The 27,096-nt window shown below is 36.3% G+C and overlaps 1 protein-coding gene across 1 annotated transcript; it reads right to left on the bottom strand.

The window, feature by feature from the left end:
• Positions 1-785: 785 nt before the first annotated feature.
• On the bottom strand, positions 786-12,796 carry LOC120092919 (ABC transporter F family member 3). Its single transcript, XM_039051164.1, has 18 exons — positions 12,593-12,796; positions 12,100-12,315; positions 11,651-11,840; positions 10,150-10,358; positions 9,912-10,052; positions 9,226-9,354; positions 9,032-9,133; positions 8,759-8,905; positions 7,492-7,554; positions 7,238-7,284; positions 7,074-7,133; positions 4,369-4,451; positions 4,068-4,162; positions 2,616-2,702; positions 1,771-1,858; positions 1,515-1,600; positions 1,293-1,355; positions 786-1,147 (listed from the first exon to the last, which is right to left on the bottom strand). Exons 1-18 carry the CDS (start codon positions 12,794-12,796, stop codon positions 1,025-1,027), a joined length of 2,133 nt encoding a protein of 710 aa, XP_038907092.1. The 3' UTR covers positions 786-1,024.
• Positions 12,797-27,096: the final 14,300 nt, after the last annotated feature.

Below are 27,096 nucleotides of genomic sequence, written 5' to 3'. Positions count from 1 at the left end.
AATGTGTGAAATGTAAAAAATACCAAAATTCATGACTTAAATGTGTAGTTTAACCTTTTTAATTCCTTCCTTTTCTTTTCTTTTTCTTTCTCTTTTTTTTTTTTTTTTTTTAATACTTAGAGCTAGATAGAAAGAGATAAAAAAACCCTCGTTAAACTTAATTTTTAAAAGCAAAGAATAAAAAACTAAATAGTTGTTAAATGTACCTTAGATTTATAGAAACGTTAATGAGTTTGAACTATACTTTAGTTCTACACATAAATACTATGAGACAATGTAATAAAAATGAATCATTTATCATATTACAATGAATGAAGTAAATTTATAACATAATTTTAATTTGTGATTGTTTAACCCTTTTACTTTGTTTTATTCGTTTTATACATTTTAAATTAAAACTTCCAAAATATAATTGAAACTTTATATAAATATTAAAAACATTCACTTTCCCCATTCAATCGTGAATCAAAATGAAAAGGATGGAGACGAGAGCATCAAGCTACTTCAAGACTATAATAAAAAAGAAACAAACCTTCTGAAGAGCTAAAATACAACATTTTCTGTAGTAACAATAATATGAGATAAACTTCCTCTGACATTATCTCCTCTGACATAGGTTAATGCAACTTTAAATAGAAATTATTATTATACTTGAGAAATATAAGAAACAGTAATGTTACTTCTCATATCAAATATCAATTTAAAGTGAGCATATTTGAACCGATGTTTGGTATATGCTCCTTTCTTTGATGTTGGAGGTTCAAATCCCTATACCTCCAATAATCGAAATGAAAACAGTCAGAATGATTATGTATTGAATTGCCAAAAATGAGTAAAATTTCATGCCTGTTTCAGTTACACTTTCAAAATGGCATTTTTTCCCGGAAAATTTCATGCCTGAATTTTTTATACATATATAAAATTCCAAAACTGTTGGAACTCTTCAAGCGCACGGATTATATATTAAAACTCTCTCACAACCAGATGGAACTCAATTCATTTTAAAACCAACCACTAAGTTCCTCTACGAAGACTGCAGTATCTTCTTGTAATCTTGGAATGTGCCACGGAATGGATTTACTTTACCTTCTGATACTGCCCACAACTCCTCAACACTTCCCGATATCAGATGCTCATCATGACTAACCTGTAAACAGATATCGATCGATATAAAGTTAAAATAGAGATATGACCTTAAGGTCTCAATGTCGAGTTTTGTGGTTAGATAACTTAGATCGACTGAAATGAACCGATCATGGATAAGAAGGGCAAGGAAGGGGAAACGAACATACCATGAGAATGCCTCCTTGGAACAAAACAAGGCCTTGAATCAGAGCCTCCACCGCATCCAGATCCTACACATCATGACAACATTTAACAAAATAATGGTGGGGAAATTTTTTTTCTTACTAGATGTCACCTAGTATATTTTTTATGTATCAACAATCGCAAGTTACAAACTTTCATACAAACGAATAATCAGCATGCAAAAAGAAAAGAGAACGAGAAGTCACCAGATGATTGGATGGCTCGTCAAGTAATATTATGTGTGGCTTCTTGAATGTGATCTTCGCAAAAGCAACTCTGCTTTTCTGACCACCTACATGATTTGTTATGATACATGAATATTCCATGGCATCTAGATTGTAGAGTTACTAATTTTCCCCCAAGAAAATTGAACTTGCTCAAGTACCAAGAATAATTTTGGGTTTCTAAGCAATAGAAGCTTCGAGGCTAGAATGTACTACATCCAATTGTCAAGGAAAATACCAGATAGCGTGTACATAGGCTGAAGAGCAAGATTTCCGGTTACACCAAATGAACCTAAGTGAGCTCGAAGCTTCTGTTCTGGCACGCCCTGCAAGAAGATATGATGAATTAGTTAAATCACTTCCCTTGCAAACCAGATGAATTAAGTATTAAAAAGAAAACGTCCCAATATCTCTCCAGCATGGTCATTCAGTCTCCATACTAGTCCTTATATTATTATTTTTATTTATTTTTCTTTTAATGACCATGGATGACCATAGTATCTCAACTAATCTTGCAGACAACTATCAAATAATAGTTAATGTCATAATATAAACAATAAGATAATATCTGGAGTAGTTAGACACCATAATTTAAACCCTCATCCTCAAAGGTATTTGAGTGTAAGCATTTCTGTCAGGCCGTTGAAACATCAATCAATGATGATATAATCATTATTACTTACAAGCATTGTTCACATCCAGCAATGATGATATTTTCAAGAATGGTTTACATTGCAAACTAAATGAGTCGAATATCACCAAAAGCAAGGTTTCAGCTCCAGGAAAAGGGATGACTAGGAAATTTGCCAAGCAAATTTGTAGTATAGCTATTTCTCACAATGCTTAAACCATTATACATAGAGAATAGAGGGTGCTGGAGCATGACCAATTTTTTTTTTATAGAGAAAAGTATCAAGAAGGTCAAAGTCCATCAGGAAGCTAGAATCAATACTGAATATAGTACATCAAATTTACTAATTTGTAATCAAACCTTTTCATGATATAAATGTTACTTAAAATATTGTCTGTATAAAAAGAAAAACAACCAATAGAAAATAAGATAGACGTGAGAAATGAACTCACTGGGAAGCAACGCATCATGTACAGAAGTGGATTTGAAGACAAGTCTAACCCATCAACATGGTGCTGACTAAAGACAGCTATTCGAACCTGTAGACAATAAATTAGTCAACACATATCCATGAAATTTATAACATTTTCGAAACAAACTATATATATAATTTTCTCTGCATTTTTAACTTAATCCTCAAAACTCAAAAGTCATTACTGCAGATCCAAAAGCCAAAGAATGGAAAAGAGTGCAATGATACCGCAGCACTAATATAGATGGCTCTTGCACATCATTATTGATGACATGCAACCATCTTGAAAACATTATAAATAACTTTATCTTATAATTTTTATCGATATTTTTAGGAGTTTGTATTTTATTTGCTCTTTGTACATTAAAAAATGTCCAATTGATCCTTGTACTTATTATTTTGTGTTTAACAAGACTCCAAATTTAAGAATGTCCAATAAGTCATTGATATATTCAAAATTTTAATACATTTATTGATTTAATCAATATAAAATTGAATTTCATTTCTAATAAGACCCTAAACTTTTCGGTCTTAAATTTTTCGTTTTGTGCCTAATTTGTCCATGAATTTTAAAAAATGTTGGATAGGTCAAGAACCTATTTGACACAAAATTAAAAACTTAAGGATCTATTGGACACAAAATTGTGAGTTTAAGAACTCATTACACACTTTTAAAGTTCAGGACAACAATATTGAAAGTTCTAAAACGTATTAAACACTTTTTAAAGTTGCTGGACCGAATAGACACGAAGCTAAAAATCAGAGATTAAACTTGTAATTTAACCTATTTTTGTCGGAGGCACACAAAAGTGACAAGCACTCTATCACCTTAAGGGGAGAAGTGACAGAAAAATGACACCATTTGGGGTGCATTGAAAATAAATGAGTGCGTAAAGTAACTTATTTAAGAATAATTTAGGGTAAAAGAACAGCCCTGTAATGTCCAAACATTAATGACGAAAAAATGTATAAATGAATTATACCATAGTTCCATTACCATAAAAGTTGAAATATCAAAGCCCCATTCCGTTCTATTAAAATTTTAAATGATTAAATTAGCACTCGAGGCCAAGAAAGTTTTCAAAAATTTGAAAATGGAAGTATAAACACACAAGAAAACAGAACGCATATGCGTGCATCTGTGCACACACACAAAAAACATCTGAGTTGTAAGGCTATCTTATCTAGACAAGTTGGAGACTTATGCATTATCAGTATATAGATGCTTCTTCCGCTAGAAGAATACTCGAGTATGAAATTGAGTAAACATCAATAAAAGAGTAGAATCTTATCTAAAGTCTCCAATAAAAATCAAAGGGCAGGGTGGTATTTAAATATGACATAGAAGCATCAAAGTTAATTATTTCACTTAAAAGCATCAACATTTACTCTTTTCAATAGCAGCCACCACTGAAACCCAAGGAAAAAGTACCTTAGCTGAACGAAAAACCGTTCCAGAGGTAGGTTGAAGTTCCCCTGCAATTAATTTGAGTATGGTAGATTTACCAATGCCATTTGGACCAACCACTGCAGAAGAATTTGGAAAACTAATGAGAAGTTTGGTGCAGCTATGATATAGAACATATCAAATGCTAGAATTTAAAATAACAGGGGCATATAAATAATAGGAACATGAAAGCAAAGACACAGAAGCAGAATTTCAACAGCTTTAAATACTGAACAACCCAAAAGTCCTAGACATGTGAAACAATCTAAAATTCAGATTCCCTTACTTGCTATTCGACTATCAAGATCAATCCCAAAATTCAGATTCTTAAACAATATGGGTCCACCTGGATAGCCAAATGATGCATCACTGCAGTCACGAAGAAGAGACATTAAAAGGATTTTAAAAAATATTTACTTATATGCAACAATTTTCTAAGCAAGGATAATTACACCATCTCATATCTCATTAAGCTGCATAAGATCACACAAGCGTTCGAACATTTTGTCATTGCATGTAATTTTAATGTCTCATATGCAGAAATTCTCAAAACAAACATAGTTATACCAGCACTCCCGAGCATCCTCATTAAATTTCTTGCAAAACAAACATAATTGACCAAGGATGTCAAATTTCAAAGGTCACGAGCATCCGGGCCCCGGACAACTAGAAATGTTGGGTACCCTAATATCTAATACCCAACACCCGGCCTGTTATTGATTCCTCTTCTATAATTTTCTAATCTTCTAAGATGCATGAGGGGAAATAACCATACACAGGTTCAAGAATTCAATCACATTTCTAGGATTGGGTATTAGATTGACTCCAGTAGCAGATACAATCAGAATTTTGAAAATTTTCAAGTTCAACCACCAACAGTACCTAACTGTTTATATTTTTAGCATTCAAGTGCGGGACTTCATTTTCCATTTAATTAAATGGAACTTCCACAGACTAACATGTTCCTCTGCAGGACTCCTATAGAGTATAGTAAAGATTTTTCTCCAGTAAGACACCAAGTTTCATTGAGAAAAAAGAAAGAATCTATAAGGGCATAAAGCAAACATAGCCCACAAAGAGAGGAGTCTACCCATTAACCACAGAAAATGTCTCTAACCGAAGAGAATCAAATCAAGCTCATAACTACAAAAAGGCCGGATAACAGAAGCTCATAAGGACATTTTAAACCTAGCAATCTCTTAGACCACCTCCACGATCTCTCAACCCCACCTAAAAATTCTACTATTTTTCTCTAGCCAAACTTCTGAGAACATAGTAGAGAAACACGACTGCCACAAAGTTCTGTGATCTCCAAAGAAGGGATTAAGGAGCGCCTCCTCATCAGTACATCGCAACCCTTGCCTCAGGAGTCAAGCCAATCATAACCCAAACAAAATCATGCATTTCCTCCACGAAGCATGAGCAAATTGGCATCCCCACAACAAGTGATCGATAACCCTCCTCATGCCTCCTAAAAAAAAACCATTGTGGGCCTAACAGTAAAGGAGACCTTGGAGATTTTCTGTAAATACAGTTCAAGGAATTAATTCTACCAAGTAAAACCTGCCCCAAGAATTTGGTTTTGTTAGGAATTTTACTCTTCCAAAGAGGGAAAAAAGTAGGTGCATCCAAATGGAGTCGGTAACACAACTAGGAGTCCAAACCTTAACACTTCTTCTCCCCAAACTAAGCTGATCGTTATGGAGGACATAATGCTAGGCAAGGACAACACATTCGAGGTCTCTCTCTCAAAAGGATCCCAACGGAAGGCCAAAAAGCACATAAATGGGATCTGAAGAAGGAGTAACTGAATGAAATATCTTATCAAAAATGTGATAGAGACAAGAAAATAAAGCACACAAGGAAGATTCCCCAACCCACCAGTCCTCTCAGAAACCTGTGAGCTTTCTCCAGCAAAATATTTCAAAACTAATATCAATAATAATAAATATAAAAAGGGAAAAATACCTTTTTGGTCCCTAGGTTTTGGGTCTAATTTCTATTTAGTCCCAAGGTTTCAAAATGTTACACATTTAGTCCTTAAGTTTTGAGTTTGGTTTCAATTTAGTCCCTAAGTTTCAAAATGCTACAATTTTACCTTTGACATTTGAGTTTTGCTTCAATTTGGTCCCTGTGTTTCAAGATTTACACTTTTAACCTCGACTTTTTCACTAAATACCCACTTTCCGTCTTTAGAGTTAATTTATGTTAATAAATTTAAAACTGTCAAAAGAATTATAATTAAGTTTCACTACTTTTATCACTTATAAAATTAAATTTAAAATTTCACTTCATGATTATTTTTAATTAATTAATAGAAATCGATGTCAATTATTGAGAGTGAGTATTTAATGAAAAATTAAGATTAAAAATGTAAAATCTTGAAAACCAGTGACCAAATTGAAACAAAACTCAAATCTCAAGGGTAAAATTGTAGAATTTTGAAACTAAGGGACTAAATTGAAACAAAACCCCAAAACCTAAGGACTAAATGTGTACATTTTAAAACCTAAGGATGAAATAGAAACTAGAGATAAAACCTAGAGACCAAAAAGGTATTATTCCCTAAAAAAAAAGGGCAACTAGAAGAAATTCCAATCATAGATTACTCGAAGAAAATGGAAATGGAAGAGCGAGAGAGAGAGGGTCTACTTGCCTAAGGCCTCTAGATAGCAAAATCTTACCTCCCAATCTCCTTGTAACTAATATAGATAAATTAACTGACCTATATAGTTCCATATCCAAGATCACTATTTCCACCCAAAGCCTTTCAGGCTTTCTCAAAATCAACTTTAAATATAATCCTTCCTCCTTCTGAGAGTGAAGATGTAGCCAACACATAAGAGTCATCTAGAAATATAATCAAAAGTAATAGTGTAATGCTTTCGATTGGTACATTGAACAAGAATAATAAATGGATGCAGTTTAACAGTGCCATAACTTGACAAATTAATGTCAAAGGTCAACAATAGGCAGCATAAACTATCTGACCTGAAACTTATTATAGGAGGGCCTGGCCTGTCATCTGGAGTTGGGAACTCAAATTTGTAGCTGGAGTTCAGAAAGTCGGTTACTTACATTACGGCCATCGTTAAAAAGAGAGAAAAAAATTCATTGCTCTAGTAAGTTGATCGCTAATTGAAATTAATACGTACTCTGGATCATTTATAACTTCATCCACATGACCAATTCGCTCTAAAGCCTGAGAGAGATTAGAGTCAGAAACTATTAAAGCACGAGATGTTGTTAACTTCAATATACCATAAGAATTCCTCGGAATTTTAAAATGATAAAGTTTATTGGTAAATCAATGCATAACAGTCCACCTTCGGAGGTCATGAACCTAAAAAGTAATAAACGAAGTAGTGATGATCTCACATTAAACCCTTCAAATTCAAAGGTAGAGTACCTTGATCCTTGATTGAACAAGAGATGCCCTCTTTGCATTGTATCTGAACTTATCGATAAACGACTGCAGTGTAAAATATACATTCAGGAATTACAAAGGTTAATATCATTCTTCAAACAATCGGCAGAGCAGACATCTCACGAGTCATAAATGAGAAAAAGAAAAAAGAAGTATATTTTAGTAGGTGGTCAAACAGAGTAAATAAGGTCAAGAAAAGTTCATAATTCAACACATTCATTTCCGGGTACCATGCACAAATCTTTGAACACAATGTTAAGACAAGCCGACAAAGTGAAGAATCGATTGAAAAAGGAAGAACATTAGCTGAAAGAACCAAGTAAATGAATCAGTTTAGCACAAAATTCATTCAATTCAAGCAGGCCTCTATTTAATAATGGAAGAAGATAGCCGCTATCACATCCTTCTTTAAAAAAAATGAAAAAGTCTAAATAATAAACGAACAAACAAACAAAAAAAGCCAGATCAAGAAATTCGTATGAAAAGATGAAGTGGTGAGCAAAAGCAATGAACAAAAACTGGGTCCACAGAGATGGAAAACACTATCAGGCAAAGCAAATCTCATCTTATGACGACTGGTGTCTGGCATAATAAGATCCAAATTTCTATATTCCCCTATAACATTCTCTGAATCATTGTTTATTTTAAATATTAATTTTTTAAATACACACACACATATATATCTAGGTTAGAACTCAACCACCGGAAGTTTTTATGTGGTTAACCTCAATAGCCTTTTACCTTTTAAGATTTTATTGATATAAAGTAACAGCAAACTAAGAAACTACCTTTAGAGTTTAAAAAAAATGTATTATTGAATTAGAATTCACGAAGAGGAGTGGAGAGGGATACTAATGATGTTGGGTCCTTAATTAGGTTATATGTTTCTCTTGGGGTACCAATGATGAATTTCTCCTGTAATTGTTCGTTAGGACTTAATTTGCTTGATTAGAGCCCCTTCCTTTAGGGTGCTCCCTTTTATAGGTTTAGTTTCTTTTTATGCCTGTGCATCCTTTATTTTTCTCAATAGAAGTTGTTTTTCATCAATTGTTACACACAGAGAGAAAGAAGCATGCTTGCACACGGAAGTTTGTTCAAAGCAGCATTATGTGGTAAATTAGAAATAAGCAGACTTTTAACGACATAAGCTATCCATATAGCCATGCAGTTAGAAACCATCGCAATTGTAGAAAATTAAAAAATATCAAGAGATAGAAGAGAGTCAATCGAGCTGTCATGTCTATGGGACCTGCATATGCGATCGTGTCCGTTCGTTTGCCTCAAATGCTTTCTGTTGGTTCTTAAGTTGCTCTTCTCTTGTTCTCTCAAATGTATCATAGTTACCTTTATAGGTCGTTAATTTTTGCCCTTGAAGATGAAGGATGTCTGTGACTACCTAAAAAAGAAAAAATATATAAAAAATAAGGTTGGTTGGTTGGTTATCTGAAAGCAAGTAATATTGAAAACCAAAAGTAGTGTTTTAAGATGTAAAGCAAGAAATAAGGTAAAGGAACAACTTTACCGTGTTCAAAAATTCTCTAGCATGAGAAACAACTATGAATGTTTTAGGCCATTTCACAAGGTAGGATTCCAACCAAAGAACAGCATGAAGATCAAGATGGTTCTGTGCAAGGAAAAGATGACAAAATAATTGAAACATTGAAAAAAGGTTCGGAGGGGTTGCTTCCACATTGAAAATTAAGATGCACCACATACTGTGGGTTCATCAAGTAGCAACAAATCCGGCTCTATGAACAATGCACGTGCAAGAGCAATACGCATTCTCCAACCTCCGGAAAACGTTTTGGTTGCTTTCCGCTGCATTTCTGGGGAGAAACTCAGGCCCTTAAAAGGATTCAAAAGATGCATCAGTTAAGACAAATATGCAAATTTACACGCACAGTGTATCACTGTACAAGGAAGCAAGTAAGTCAAAGACAGGAAGCCCTAAATATATAATTAGAACATACAAGACAATAAAAAGAAAAAGAAAAAAGGAGAGAGAGAGAAGAAAAGAAGAAGAAGATACAAAGGTGATTTACAGCAAACCTTTCCACCAAGAATTAATTGCATAAAATAGCCCAGACGCCAAGCTTAGAACAACTACTACAGCTAGAAATAGTTGAAAAAGGGCTATGGTTACATAACAAGTTGAAGAAGCACGGAACCTAGCATGAGGAAAGAAATGACCCAATCTCTACAACTATCATCGAACATTCTTCGTTTTATTTCAATCAAATCAACAAAAGAGTAGCCTTAATCACGTTGGTACAGAAAATCTTTTCTTGAATTTATTAACAGGTGCACAGGAGCTGATCTATGCACTCAACCAAGGTGGGGGAATGGTCCAATTGATGAGAAGTTCCTTGAGGGACGCATAAAGGCAAATGTCTTGCACTCACCGCAAGAATGGAAGCAGCACGTGCCTCTGCAGAGTAGGCATCAATAAACTCAAGTCTTTTGTATATCTCTTCAAGTCTTTGAGCAATCCCATCTTTGTCAATAGCTGCATTGCTTTTTCCATCATCAAACTCCACCTCTCTCTTCAAAAAATTAGAATTTAATTACATCAATCCATTGAAAGAAAATGGAGGGAACCATAAAAGCAAAACCCAACACTCAAAAGAGATATTTATTAACCTGTAGGGCTAGAAGACGAGCTTCCTCTCCCAAAAGTTGGGTTCTTTCAATATCTGAATTTAAAACACATTGCAATGCTGAAGTATCATCACCAACAACTTCCTGCTCTACATGTAATATCTGGCAATTCTTAGGAATACCATCAATGGCATGCATAGCCATATACCTAAGAAAAGTCGTTTTCCCTGTACCATTTCTGCCTATAAGACCTGCACTCAGAGACCGTGGATTCTAGTACATTAATATCCTCCAAGATAGTTACTAATTACAAATGATTTGAGTGAGTGTGTATGTGCAAATAATGCTTGCATTTAAATTACTGGTGAATTTGTAGGTTTTCAACTTTCTTGGTCAGATAACATTTTTCTCTTTTCTAATGATGCTCCCCCTCTCGCCTCTTCTCCCCACCCTCAACACTGGCATCTACCTCATCCTCAACTGAAATCTCACCACATGCCTCCCTCCCAGTTCTCCATGCCACCAACACTTGATCGTCCCCTCCCTTCAATGGCATGAACTACAACCATTAGTATGTTTTTTTTCTGAAAATGGAAACAACCATTAATCTGCTATGTTGAAAAGAAATCCTTTTACCATTGAAAGAGGTAGTAGAGCTAGGATAACCAAAACCATTAAATAAAACTCTTTCTGCTTTCACATATGTTGGAGCTTGCTTGCTTGACAGCTACAGTATCATTCCTCCCCTCAACGACAAAATTTTTAAATAATCTAAAAGTGAAGCTTACATTTACATCTTTCGAGTAGACAAAATATCATCAGAAGTGGCTTAATACCAATACCCCAAAACCAAATGCCAATCAGGGTAAGAAATGATTTCCTTTAAGGAAAACCTCCTTTCCCAATATCTTAATCCTCCCCCAAACAAAGCCTCCTTTCTAGATAATGAAGATCCTACTAAGAAAAACAGGTTGGTGAGTAGCATTAATCTATAAAGCATCTCTTCATTGTTGAAGTTATGGACTTATGCATCATTCCAACCCACTAAAAGGGCAAACGTAGGAACCACAAAGTGATCAAACTATCTTATACCACAAAAAAAAAAAAAAAAAAAAAAAAAAGTGATCAACCTAAGGCATCAGAGAGAGCCAATCAACTTGCAACCCACCATCATCTATGAGAAATCTGATTGCAGCAAAGATGGTAAGGGTGACAAGGCCTTTAGTGGTGTAACATCATGGGTGTTAATGGGCTTAAGATCCTGTCTTATTCAAAGGGCCTGTTCTTTAGTGTGTGTGTGCAAAAAACCTGAGAAATGAAACCAAACCACATCGAAGCAACTAGTATGTCCAGCTTTTTAAAATTCTCAGTTCTCCCTGTCCTTGTTTTCTAAAAAATCTGAAATTTTTGTTTTCATTTTGGTTTTGTTTTTCACGTGTTTATTTAACAGCAGTTGAGATGCAGAAATTTCTTTCAAGTAACTTTTCTACCTTTTGGCGTTACATATATATCCAACCAAACAGAGTGGAAAAACTAAACTCACCATAATGCCTTCCAAATGATAGTGTGACTGTACCATCCACAATGAGATCACGACCACCAACAGAAATATTGAAATTCTCCATATGAATATCTTTGACTGCAGGTCCAGAGCCACTGTTGTGATTAACACATACTACAGGCATTCCTGCCCTGGCTGCTTCCATTTCAGCTAAATGCATTTGGTATTGCGCCTGATGAAAGAAAGAAAGCATTGGAAGCTAGTTAAGGAATCAATCTATTCGACCATTTAGAAAATCCAGTCCAAGTGAAAAGGTTCTACACCCTTTTGTTTTTATTTTTATTATTTTCTCATCTGGCAGTATAATGAATAAATCAATCTGTGTTGCCCATGGCTAGCAAATATTTCAGAGTAGTAATGACATAATATTCTTTAAAAAGTAGCAATAACATATTTGAAAAGGTAACCATAAAACATCAGTAATTCTTCACCTCTCTTTGACGTTCCTCCTTCCTCTTTCTCCTCTCTAGTTTTAATCGGTCACGCTCAGTCAGTACAGGACCATCAGTAACTTCAGGCTTCTTCTTTGGAACCTCCTCTTCATCCATTCCTTCATTCATTCTCATGGGTGTTACAAGACTGCGCACGGTTGGTTTAGTCTTGACCAGTCCATGCTTCCCAAACTTTTCTGAGATTTTACTACAAACCTGCATAATTCCCAGGTGTCAGATCAATATATATTTTCAAAGATACAAACGTTTCAAGTTACCAACATGATAACCATCGAAGTAACCATTATTTGGTGGAAATTATTATCTCAAGGCAGATAGCTATATTGAATTCTTAATTAACCTTTATAGATGAAGTGTTTCCTTCAACCACATAATCCAAAATGCATTAGAATTTTGAACATATTTATCTCACTTTTCCTTCGTTCTATGGACAAGGTAATTGCTTGATCAAACAAACCACTGCTCAACTAACCGTGCGGCACTCGGCAAAGTCGGAAACGCAGCCGGCACCAACAAGGAGCTCACCAAGAGCGTCAAAAGCTCCTTCGCCATCCTCGCCGAACTCGAAATCCTCATCCGCTAGAACATTGACGATGTAGTCGATGATGGGCTGATCCACGTCCTGTGTTCTGTGTCCAAGGACCTCGTGCACCACTGAGCTCGCCACCTCCGCCATCTCGAGAACCCAAAATTGAGTGGGGCTCTTGAGCAGATGAAGATTGGCTGCTGAATCTAGTGCTTTGCCGCTATTTGCCCTCCTTCGGCAGGAGACTCGTCGGCCTTCAAACTCCAGCAGCTGTTCGATTTATGAACGCGAGAAGCCACCCACCAAGACGGCTATGGATATTGGAGTTTCCCTTCAACCTTAAAAATTCACAAAAGGGCCAAAACCAAAAACTCTTCCTAAAAACTCTTTTCTATAGCTGACATTTTACTCCAGCGAAATTCCAAAATTACTCCAATTTAAAAAAGCCTTTAGATCAAAGTCTTCCATATTCTTTCAATAATTAAATGTGTATTCACCAATATTCTACCAAAGTATTTATTTCCTGTTAATATTCTACCAATAGCATTAAATAACAATACATTAGTATGAACAGAATAGAAGGTACTCTTAGTATTCACTTTCTATTGAACTCCCCACGAAATTCTCCCATTGTTCTTTCAGAGTGTTCTCTCAAAGTTTTAGTCTAACATCTTTGTTGATTGCTTTCATCGTCAGATTCAGAAAGGAGAGAATGTAAGTGATATTCTACAATATTTCTTTTCCCAAATCGCTTTCATAATAAGTATTGTTTAACATTAAATGAACAATCATATAGTAATATATACACAATCATTCATTACAATATAAACGGTCGGTCATAAATTACTAGACGATCGTATACTAAGTTATAAACGATCTTGTAATAATTTATAAACGATCGTGTAGTACTGTATTTAAATCCTTTTAAGAAATAAAATTTCTGAAAGATCGTCTATACAGTACTACACGAAAGTTTATTACTACATGATTGTTTATAACTTAGTATATGATCGATTATAACTTAGTATACGATTGTGTATATATATATATATAAACGGTGGTCATAAATTACAATATTTGCTTAAGATTTGCTTATCCTATTGTAGATCGATGACACTACTTCACATCTTTGTACAATTTGGTGGGGATTAGGATGAGTCCGGGAGGAATTATGTTGGAGGTCATATGAAAGATCTGAAAGTCATAAATGATATAACAGTAAGTGAATTAATGAGTATGATGCACCAACAACTAAATATCGATCTAAATATGTTTGATATACACATCAAATATTGTTACAATTTATTGGTCCCAGCTCCCCCAATCGACATGATCAGCGATGAAGACCTTAGCTTTTTTTTAGAAGGCAGTGATGCATCCCAGATGTCGTTATTTGTATCAGTTATACCTTATGAAAGTCATTGAGTACACACAGACAATGTGTACCAGCATTGCAATCCAGCCAATCAACCCATTTCCACCAATCAAAACTGTGGATTTGCAACCATTTCAACACGTAATATTCACACCATGTCTTCATTGGATGGTCATATTGAACCATGTAACTTTGGAGGTGACCGAAGTGAAACTTGGTTTAGTCACAACAATGAACCCAGGTGTACTTCACAATTCGATACCGAACATGGATATGGACAACTTTAGGACCATAAACTTCTCCAACACCTTACATCCATGTTCCAACCCCACCTACTTTCATCCCACAAGTTGTGATGCCTTCGATTTAAATGCATTCCACCATTCCAACCCAACCATTTGTAGATATACCCAGACCATCAAAGGTCCCATCGTATGACGACCTCATCACAATACCTCATGACTGTTTGAATGACGAGGATATAAAGGTTGGTCAAAATTTATTTTCAAAATATGATTTGTCAGTTAAATTATTGATGTTTGCAATAAGAAAGAACTTTGACTATTGTGTAAAAAAATCAACAAAGAGCTAGCTAACTATCCAGTGTTCGGTGGAGGAATGCAAGTGGAGGGTCCGTGTGGAAAAAAATGAAAGAAAGTGATTCCTTCAAAGTGACGAAATATCCAAGCGAACATACATGTTCTCTTGAAATAAGAATGGGTAATCATCGACAAGCAAAAAGTTGGGTTATTGGACACTTAATCAAGTCCAAATACGAATAAGTTGGTCGAACATACCATCTGAGGGATATAATTAAGGACGTCCGACGAGATTACGGAGTGAACATAAGTTACAGGCAGGCTTATCGCACTAAAAAGTACAAATTGGTGTTCACACGAGGGTTGTTGGAAGGATCATATGCTAATTTTAGGGCATATGGCGAGGCACTTAAGCTTGCAAATCCAGGTACGATATTTGAGGTTGAAGTAGAGGTTGGGCAATACTTTAAGTACGTCTTCATGACACTTGGTCCGTGTATCAGGGGTTTTTTTAACTACATCCGCCCGGTAATCGTTGTCGATGAGACCCATTTGCACGAGAAATACAAAGGTGTATTGTTAATAAGAACGTGTATCGATGGCAATAATAACATATATCCTATCGCCTTCAGTATTGTAGATGGTGAGAACGATGTATCCTAGATTTGGTTCATTACTCATTTGAAGGCTTCAATAAGAGATGTTCTGAATTGAGTGATTATATCATATCGCCACATCTCAATTGCAAAGGCTGTTGCAAGTATATTCCCTGATGCATTTCATGCTCTATGTATATACCATATTCAGAACAATTTGGTTGACAAATTCAGAAATAAGGACACAATCCCACACTTCTACCTAGCAACAAAAGTTTATAGAATGTCTGAGTTTAAGATGTATTAGGCTAAGCTCCATCAATATTTGGGTGTGACGGCCTATCTTGAGGAGGTTGGATTACAACAGTGGGCAAGGGTATATCAAGTCAATTGTAGGTATGACAAGATGACGAAAAATATAGTAGAATGCCTCAATGGAGTATTGAAAGATGCACGAGAACTACCAATCATGAAGCTATTAGAGCATATCCGCGAGTGGTTACAAGGTTGGTTTTATGTCCAACGTATACATGCAATGGTATGCACAAACATTATAACTGATTACGCAATGATGTTCTTAAGAAATCTAAATTGATGTCTAGAACATATCGTGTTTTCCTGGTAGATAACATATAATTAATGTAGACAATGGATATTTGGGGGGGTTGGTTGATCTTCGTTAACGGACATGTACTTTTATGGAGTTTAATTGCATCGAGATCCTGTGCTCCCAAGCAATATCAACAATAACCCTTAGAAACATTAATGTTCAAATATTACGTGCAAAATGGTTTACCGTTGAGTGTGTGCTTGCTACTTGAGATAACCATCAAGTATGTCGCTATTGATGTAGTTCGGCATTGAGTCAAATACAAAGATTGTGCACCTCTCTAAATTGATGGCCAGCAAAGCCAATGTTGTTTGATGTTGATCAGCCCAAATTCGAAGTCAACATCCATCCACGCTGGCTTGTATTCTTTATACTATCCAAGCACGTAGTCAATAAAGAAGTGAGAGTCTGCCCAAAACCTCAGGTGTGCTTCATGATCCAACCAGCTTGCCACTTTGCCACCCTCCATTTCAATACCTCCTGACCGGATCTTAGAAGAAATACTCTCTAACTCCATCAAAGCATCCTGGGACAGGCAAGATGTAAATACATGGTTGAGTGAAGAGTAGTTTCAACAAACAAGTAAAATTTCCATACCGTGAAGCTTCATTGTCGTATAAACGACGTTAAAGTGAGCGAGCGAAGCCTTCAATTTAGGGGCTTCCCCCCTTATCCTCAATCTTTATCAAAGTTTTCTGATTCTTAGGGAAAAAAATCTCTTTAACTCAGTCAATGAAACTCTGGCATGTATACGAGTCAATCACAGTGAATCGATACGTGCATAGGTCATGTTTCGAGTGCAACTTCTGATGCACGTGCATCAAAAGAAGATCCATAGTCTGGTCCAACAAAGAAAAGTATAAGTTGTCTGTGTGATAGCTCAAGAAACTTATGAACGGTCGATCTTGGTTAATGAATAAATAGAACTCCTCACGTCTCCAAGCACCCATGTGTTATGTTCAAGCGTTTTGAAGAAATCATTGGTCTTGAAGGTATATACGACTGTCCGCTCCTCGTTTTTGGTTTAATGATGGCTTTTCCATCTTTTGTATGCATTCCACGAAACATCTGGTATTGGGAAGCATGGGTCATAAGAACTAACGGTCCTTATAAGAAAGTCAGGTACAGGGACCAAGGGGTTGGGATTGATTTTGGCCTACTGGGGCTGAGAATCTCCCTTCTTCCCCATTTTCACCAACTCGGGTGTGAACTTGACTGGTTTTTTCCTTTTCCGACGCTCTCGATCATTTTCCCCCCTATATTTAAACTATAAATTAGTGATAGTACAATATTAAGAAGACTAATTCATGCAATAGTCATACCTCGACTCCAGTAGCATCCTTCTGAGTTGACGTCTCCACAACCTTGGTTGAATCCGCAATGAAATGACCCCTAAGGCTGAACGCTTAAGTGGGGAGTTCATTGACTTCACTGATCGTCCCAACTAGTTGTTCATTGACTAGTTGTTCACTGACATGTTCACTGACATGTTCTTTTGCATCGGTTTAAGGGGGATCTTCTACACTGTGGATTTCTTAGGGGGTACGAGGGGGATTATCACTATTACGAGGTCCCTCATTATTTTTACCATCACCATTATTATCATTATGAGGTCCGTCATTATTGTACCACTCATCATGATGAGTCCTTGTATTATTACTATCTTGAACAAATCAAACGAACTATTCTGCCAAGGAAGTTAATCGATCGTTTAAGAATATGTAAACGATCGTCTAGAAAACTTAAATGATCGTCTATAAAATCTAAAGGATTGTCTAGAAAATCAAAGCGATCGTCTAAAAAATCTAAATGGTCGTTTAAGACTATCAAAACGATCGTTTAATATGATCTAAACGATCGTTAAAGAATATTTAACTTATCATCTAGAAATGCATACCTCATTCAGAATATGGACCATTATATTTATTTTGTTCAATTATTGGGCCATCAGATGATGTTGGATAGTAAATGTATCTACCATCTGACGAACCATGGTAGTCAAGTTCGCCAAATCTTTGCGAACTTTTCTAATTTCCTCACTAAGAATCTTGTATGGTTTGGAATGACAATTTCTTGAGGACTTTTGTTGCCAACGTGGTTCCGGCTCTATTAGGTTAGCTTGAACTGACATACGTGGTTCTGGCTCTATACCTTGCATATTTACAGAGCTTTCAACATAGGGTTTATCACACCCCGCCCCAGACCACCTTCTTAGCCTAGAGAAAGGCATGACTGCAGCAGTTACCAACCCTTGGGCTGACACTTACTGCCTAATGACTCTTGCGGAATAACTCTGATACCAATTATAATTCATATGCAACGGGACGTCTTTAGGCCCACAATTTATTAACTTAGAAACATAATATGTTTAGAGTCATTACAACACTAGATTTACAAGTCCCAAAACCCATAAACCCTAGTTCCTATATGAACAATAGTAACATGTGTACAATATTAACAGTAACCACCTAGCAAATGGTTATAAGTCTTTTAGTTCTTTAGTGGCAGAGTAGATACTGAGCTGTCTTCAGAGGATTTGACCACTACCTATGGGGGGAAAAAACAAAACATTTGAAAAATGGGGTGAAGCTTTTTGCCCAAACATTGTAAATTCTCATGCATAATTTCAAAGATAGTTTTATCTTAAATATAATTTAATGCAGCATAAACAATTTCCAAGCGTAATGTATATAAAACTGTTTTAAACATAAAACAGTAAAATCATTTCTCAAATCAAAGTACTGTATAACTGGTAAAATAATCCCAACACCAACTACTAGTCCAGAGAGAACCCTTTTGCTCAATCTCTGACTTTATTCACCTGTGGCCACATTAGGTACTACTGCTCAGATACCTTCTCCTTATACTTCAGTATCGAGCTACTATGATAGTTTCTCCAACGTACTTTAGTATCCCGTTGGCTTGATACCTTCTCAAACGTACTTCAGTACCAATATATACCTTCTCCTTGTACTTCAGTATCTAGTTGGGTGGATGCCTTCACCTTGTACTTCGGCATCGCATTTTACCAAAACTATTTATAAACAACTTTTCTCTTTAAAGCATGTACAATATAAACACATATACAACATGGCTTTAAAGATGGTAACACATGCTGGATTAAAATCAATACATATACATATGTAAATAGTTTTTCAACAATATGCATGCTTCAAATCACAATTCAAACTTGTTTGGAAACCACTTGTAAAACTAGTAGGCATGAGAATTATTTTCGCAAACATGCTTTCTGTAAATGTTGTATTCAAAACAATTTAAAAACATTTTAGTTCGAAAACATTTTAGCCACTCACCTCGAACTCTTAGGAACTTTTCACTCTAGTAGCTACTCGGGTCCCTTTTTTTCACCCCTAGAATCCATATTCAATTTACAACTTAGATTGCTCATAGTTCTGAACCTTATTTGGAAAATACTTCCTTCCACAAACTTATTCTAGAATGTCTTAGGAATTCTTACCCTAAACTTTCAGCTCAGAATTTCTCGTGGTTTGGCCGGAATCTCAAAATCTTCAAGACTGGCTCAGACTGATCCGACAGTTTGACCCTTATGCCTTCTTCTCAACCTCCAGCCCAGTTCCTTTGAGCCTTTTCCTCCAGCAGCCCTCGTCTGAAAACTAGACTTTCAGAGTTTTCAGATGACTTTGGAATCACTCCAAACGCATGAGTAGATTGGAAGATCTCCTCGTCCAAATTTGACACATTCCTCTGAACCCTCACTGCCCTCTACTTTCTCTACATAATTTATGATTTTTGTGTGATTTGAAAATGAAATCCCAACTCCCTATTTAATAGGCATTCAAATTGTTCATGGGATTGATAACACCTACTTGGTTGCATGGCCTAATGTTTAATCCTCCCTTTATCAACGTAAGCTGAATTCACCTTGGTTCAATTGTTTCTTCCCAAACGCATCCAACACAGTTTCTTTAGGGTTTTAAGAATTTCTCTTAATCGACACCTAAATTTTAATTGACGTTTTTTCCTTTACATCTTCAAGCTTTGTTTGTATTCAAATTAGAGGTTTTTTACATGCATAATCCACCCCAAACGCGTCTAAATACATCGCCCAAGAAGCTTGTCGGCCGTTCAATGCATAGGCGAGGTGGTGGGCGTGACGTTTGAGATAGGACAAAGCAAGGCTAACGCATAGGCGCTCTCGCTCTTTCCGCTCTCGGGCAGTGTCGCTTCTCCCAACTTTTTCTCCACTTTTCTTTTCCACTCTCGTTCTCTCCAGCTTTCTCGTTGGTCTCGCTCTCTCCAACTTTTCTCACTGGCCTTGCTCTCTCCTCAATCTCGCTCTCGTTCTCCACTCTCTCCAGATTTCCTCCAACTTTTCTCCACTCTCGCTTCTTCCCACTTCTCGCTCAAAATCTCGCTCTTAATGATCTCGTTGGTCTCTGATCTCAATGATCTCGCTTCTCAACGATCTCAACTGATCTCACTCTCAACGATCTCGCTCTTAGCTATGCGCAACATTGTTTGTCTCCATGCAATTTCTACACGATTGTGCCCATAGTCACTTGCCTTCCATGCTTTGTGCACACACACATTACACATAAACTTCCATATTTTTTCTCGGTCCTTCAGCCATAACGCATTTTCACATAAACTTCTATACTTAGCCAAAATTTCCCCCAATTTTCCCAAACTTAATTTCCATATTATATTCCACCACTAGCTCAACCTACTTATTATTTTTCCCCAACTTTCCCAACTCAATTCCATATTTTTCTTTTCAAATCCTCATTTCTCTTCACCATTTCACACTAACTTTTCTCATCAACCTACTATTATTACAAATTTCATCACGATTTTACCAATTAAAGCTCAACTTAATTTATTCAAGGAAAAACTACTTAACACTTAGAAATTCCTCCCTTTCCTTTAACTTAGGATTTAACTTTCACTTAGTTTAATCCTTTAATACACTGCTTAGTAGAAATAGTAAATCCGGTCACATTACGTCCCTTTGAAGAAAATCTCCTCGAAATACCGAACTAAACTCTGGTAAGGTTTCACAACAACCACTGGAACCTTCCTAAACCTGTCTATACCACGTGTTCCACTGGCTACTTTATATGCAATTCCCTGTTATCCAATGATACCTCACCTGATATCTCAAGGTAGATGTGAACCAACTATCTACCACGATAAACAGATCTAAAACTAAAATGAGAATAACTTAAATTCACACTTACCTTCCTGGGTAGATTTTTAGGTACGCATATTCTACCCTCATTTAGTAGCACTTAGTCAGCTCTTAATTGATAATCCGTCCTCAATCCTTTATCCACTTCTTCAGCTAACTTCTGAAGATTAGAATCCTTTAACTGTTCACGTAGAATGTCTTCTACGAGCGTAGGACATACTTGAAATGAAGCTAGTAACCCTTCTGTTTGACCGACTGATAATGCTGCTTTAGCATTAACAACTCATGAATCAGTGTACCCTTCACTGAATTGATACTAGCTCTAGCTGATCCAGTTTTTCGACTTAAAGTATCAGCTACCACATTTGCTTTACCTGGGTGATAATCAATTGTACAGTCATAATCTTTGATCAACTCGAGCCATCTTCTCTATCTCAAGTTCAGTTCTTTCTGATCAAAGATATACTTTAGACTCTTATGATCCGTGAATATATGACAACGCTCACCAAACAGGTAATGTCTCCACAACTTTAGAGCTAACACAACTGCTTCTAACTCTAAATCATGTGTAGGGTAATTACATTCATGCTTCTTTAACTATCGCGAAGCATAAGCTACTACTTTTCCCTCCTGCATCAGCACACATCCTAATCATTGTCATGATGCATCACAATAAACTTCAAACTCCTTACCTGGTGTAGGTAGAGTTAATACTGGTGCTGATACTAACCTTTGTTTCAGCACTTGGAAACTATGCTCGCATTCTGGCGACCATTCAAACTTCGCATATTTTCTGGTCAGGTTTGTCAATGGAAGGGCTATCTTAGAGAAACCCTCCACGAATCTCCTATAATAACCTGCTAAACCCAGAAAACTGCATACTTCGATTACATTCAGGGGTCGTTCCCAACTGCTTTTATCTTTTGGGAATCAACATTAATTTCGTCAGCTGAAACTATATGCCCAAGAAATATAACTTGATTTAACCAAAAATCACACTTACTAAATTTGGCATATAACTTCTTTTCTCTTAAAGTTTGTAATACCATCCTTAGATGTTCTTTGTATTTTTCCGCACTACTAGAATACACTAGTATGTCATCTATGAATACTATCACAAACTGATCCAGATAAGAATGGAATATCCTATTCATCAAGTCTATAAATACCGTAGGAGCATTTGTTAATCCAAACGACATTACTAGGAACTCAAAATGTCCATATCTAGTTCTGAATGCAGTTTTAGGAACATCTATGTCTTTCACCTTCAACTAGTGATAGCCTGACCTCAAATCTATCTTAGAGAACACCGTTGCTCCCTTTAACTGATCGAAGAGATCATCTATACGAGGCAATGGGTACTTATTCTTAATGGTCACCTTATTCAACTGTCTATAATCTATGCATAGTCTAAGAGTACCGTCTTTCTTCATAACAAACAAGACTGACGCTCCCCAAGGTGATACACTGGGTCGAATGTACCCCTTATCCACAAGTTCTTGTAATTGAACTTTTAACTCTTTCAACTCCGTTGGGGCCATCCTATATGGTGCTTGGGATATAGGTGTAGTACCAGGAATTAACTCAATAGTAAATTCCACTTCTCTATCAGGCGGTAAGCCTGGTAATTATTCAGGGAACACATCCAAGAATTCTTGTACTATAGGTACATCCTCAGGTTTTAGTTTCTTATCTTGGGAAACTACTACAGATGCTAAATAAGCTTCACATTCTTTACTCAACAGTTTTCTAGCTTTTACAGCTGATATTAAACTTCCTGAGAGTATTTTTTTACTTTTTACCAGAGTTATTTCTTTTTCATCGGGTTTCCTAAATACAATTTCTCTTCTAAAGCAATCCATAGTGGAATAGTGTTTACTTAGGAAATCCATACCTAAGATAACATCAAATTCTAGTAATTCTAATGGAATCAAGTTGACCCAAAAACTTTAGTCTCCAAGAATTACTTCACAATTCCTATAATACTCATGTACCACTAGAGTATCTTCTATAGGCGTAGAGTTAAATAATTTCTCATCCATATGTTCAGGTATTTTATCTATATGTAATGCACACATACTAGATATGAATAAGTATGTAGCACTAGGATCAAATAATGCATAAGCGGATTGATTACATAAAGTTATCGTACCAGTTACGACATTTGGAGCTTCTTCCACTTCCTGGTGTGTCATAGCGTACATTCTACCCTGCTGCTGTTGCGATTGCTGTTGAGGTCGTCCAACTACCCCTTTCTGCTTAGCTACACCGGATCCCTCACCTCTAGTTCTGGTCGTTCTAGGTTGGTTTACAGTCTAGGTAACTCTTCTTTGCTCATTCTGTGCTCCATGACCTAGCTGAGGACAATCTCTTTTGAAATGCCCAGCTTGTCCGCACTGGAAATACACATTCCTATTACCATAACATACTCCTGTATGAGGCCTACCACAGTTTACACAAAGTGGTTTCCTCTCCGTACTAGCCATCGACTCACTAGCACGACCTGATACTGATCTACCACTTTGTTTAGCTACAGGTTTGAACTTCTTTCGACTCAAACTTTGTTGGCTCATGCCCCCAAAACTCTTTATCCCCGACTGTCCAGAGAACGAAGATCTAAATTTTTTACTTCTTGTTTCTCCAGGCACTCTAAACTGTCCTTCTCCTGGTTGAAGTTCATCCTCCTTCGCTACACTCCGCTCTACTTGGATAGCGGTCTCAACTAACTGAGTGAAATTCACCCAATTAGATGTAGAGGTAACAAGTGTACGTATTTTTCTTCTTAGGCCACTCTCAAATCTTCTACACCTCTCATTCTCTTCTGCGATGATCGAAAGGGCATACTGAGATAACTCAGTAAATTTTTTGTTCATACTCAGCAACCGTCATCACTCCCTGAGTTAGCCTAAGGAATTCCTCCTTCTTCGCATCTCTAAAAGAACTAGGGTAGTATTTATCCTCAAATACTTGTCTAAACTCAGACCAAGTCATAGTTTCTGAACTACTCCTTCTAGACTCTATCAATTTCCACCATTTCTCAGCCCCTTTTTGCAGCAAAAATGCCGCTAACTCGACCTTATGGTCCTCAAGGCATCTCATAACTTTAAAACATTTCTTAATCAAATCCAACCAGATCTCAGCATCTAATGGATCTGTGGTTACATCGAACGTCGTGGCTTCTAAAGCTTTCAGCCTCTCGATGTCGAACTTCTTTTCTGGATCATTTTGGATCGATCCTACACTCGCCGCTAATCTTTGAGTGATTCTATCTAATACTCGATCCTTCATCTGGGGTTCTACATCTACTTTTAGTGTACTAGACTCGTTTTCAGAAGTTGCCTCTTGTTCTACTGAGTCTCTAACTCTTTTCCCCTTCGAATCTGGGTCTGACGAAACCTCAGGACCTCCACTGGTAGGGTCAATATTCCTCTTCTCAGTCTGCTTGCTCGGTCTGCCTCTTTTCTTCAGCATCTTTGCCTAATTATTATGTACACATGTTAGGGACTTATCTATGGGACTTTAATATAATGCATGAACTCTCTATTTCACCCAAAGTCTTATGTTTTAATACTAAGCTAGCTTAAATCTTTCCAAACTTACGTATAACCCATCCTTTAATACCAAGTTGGTATCAACTAATTCCTCAATTGTCCCAAAAACTTATGCTCTGATACCAAACTGTCACACCCCGCCCCAGACCACCTTCTTAGCCTAGAGAAAGGCGTGACTGCAGCAGTTACGAACCCTTGGGCTGACACTTACTGCCTAATGACTCTTGCAGAATAACTCTGATACCAATTATAATTCATATGCAACGGGCGTCTTTAGGCCCACAATTTATTAACTTAGAAACATAATATGTTTAGAGTCATTACAACACTAGATTTACAAGTTCCCAAAACCCATAAAACTTAGTTCCTATATGAACAATAGTAACATGTGTACAATATTAACAGTAACCACCTAGCAAATGGTTATAAGTCTTTTAGTTTCTTTAGTGGCAGAGTAGATACTGAGCTGTCTTCAGAGGATTTGACCACTACCTATGGGGGGGAAAACAAAACATTTGAAAATGGGGTGAGCTTATGCCTAAACATTGTAAATCTCATGCATAATTTCATAAGATAGTTTTTATCTTAAATATAATTTAATGCAGCATAAAACAATTTCCAAGCGTAATGTATATAAAACTGTTTTAAACAATAAAACAGTAAAATCATTTCTCAAATCAAAGTACTGTATAACTGGTAAAATAATCCCAAACACCAACTACTAGTCCAGAGAGAACCCTTTTGCTCAATCTCTGACTTTATTTCACCTGTGGCAACATTAGGTACTACTGCTCAGATACCTTCTCCTTGTACTTCAGTATCGAGCTACTAGGATAGTTTCTCCAACGTACTTTAGTATCCCGTTGGCTTGGTACCTTCTCAAACGTACTTCAGTACCAATAGATACCTTCTCCTTGTACTTCAGTATCTAGTTGGGTGGATGCCTTTTCCTTGTACTTCGGCATCGCATTTTACCAAAACTATTTATAAACAACTTTTCTCTTTAAAGCATGTACAATATAACACATATACAAACATGACTTTAAAAGTATGTTAACACATGCTGGATAAAATCAATACATATACATATGTAAATAGTTTTTCAACAATATGCATGCGTTCAAATCACAATTCAAACTTGTTTGGAAACCACTTTGTAAAACTAGTAGTTATGAGAATTATTTTCGCAAACATGCTTTCTGTAAATGTTGTATTCAAAACAATTTAAAAACATTTTAGTTCGAAAACATTTTAGCCACTCACCTCGAACTCTTAGGAACTTTTCACTCTAGTAGCTCCTCGGGTCCCTTTTTCACCCCTAGAATCCAGATTCAATTTAAAACTTAGATTACTCATAGTATTTGGAAATACTTCCTTCTACAAACTTATTCTAGAATTTCTTAGGAATCTTATCCTAAACTTTCAGCTCAGAATTCCTCGTGGTTTGGCTGGAATCTCAAAATCTTCAAGACTAGCTCAGACTGATCCGACAGTCTGACCCTTTTGCCTTCTTCTCAACCTCCAGCCCAGTTCCTTTGAGCCTTTTCCTCCGGCAGCCCTACTCTAAAAACTAGACTTCTAGAGCTTTCAGATGGCTTTGAAATCACTCTAAATGTACGAGTAGTTGGAAGATCTCCTCTTCCAAAGTTGACACATTCCTCTTAACCCTCACTGCCCTCTTCTTTCTCTACGAAATTTATGATTTTTGTGTAATTTGAAAATGAAATCCTATTCATAGGCATTCAAATTGCTCGTGGGATTGACAGCACCTACTTGGCTGCATGGCCAAATGTTTAATCCTCCCTTTATAAACGTAAGCTGACTTCACCTTGGTTCAATGTGTTCTTCCCAAATAATTTCTCTTAATCAGACACCTAAATTTTAATTGACGTTTGCCCTTATGTCTTCAAACTTTGTTTGTATTCAAATTAGGGTTTTTACATGCATAATCCAGTAATGTGAGGCATAGTGATCACCTTTTGCTTAATTTAATTTCATCAAATTAGGGTTCTTACATTCAAATTAGGGTTTTTACATGCTTAATTTCATCACAATTTTACCAATTAAAGCTCAACTTAATTTATTTAAGGAAAATCTACTTAACACTTAGAAATTTCCCTCCCCTTAACTTAGGATTTAACTTTCACTTAGTTAATTCCTTTTATCACTTGCTTAAATAAGGAAAATAGAAATCTGAGTTTCACAGGGTTCATGCTCTTCGTGCCTCCAAAAGGACTCGTGAGTATTGATGGAGTGTTCAACCCCTTCAATCCTTCTTGCTCTAACAACAGGAACCACATTAAGCCCTTCCAGTTGGTCCTCCTTGTACCTTATCTCTTATACACTAGGTATAAGTCTCGACACAACAATAGTCTGTACATAAACAAACAAGCAAGTCATAATGCATGAAACTATAAACAAGTGAGCAAGTTAGAAGTGATCAGTTACTTACTTTTTTTGGGTGGAAAACTTTATTATTCAATTATTTATAAGATGGAGTATGAGAACAAGTCCTAGGAATTTCAATCTTGCTGACTTTGGTGGTTACGAACTTATTTGATGTGGATAAAATTTCTTAAGCTCAAACCTATGATATGGAAACTTTGTTA

The sequence above is a fragment of the Benincasa hispida genome, chromosome 12 (assembly GCF_009727055.1).
Source record: "Benincasa hispida cultivar B227 chromosome 12, ASM972705v1, whole genome shotgun sequence".
Taxonomy (NCBI): domain Eukaryota; kingdom Viridiplantae; phylum Streptophyta; class Magnoliopsida; order Cucurbitales; family Cucurbitaceae; genus Benincasa; species Benincasa hispida.
Note: the sequence above shows the minus strand (reverse complement) of the source record. Positions and strands in the feature narration are given on the sequence as shown.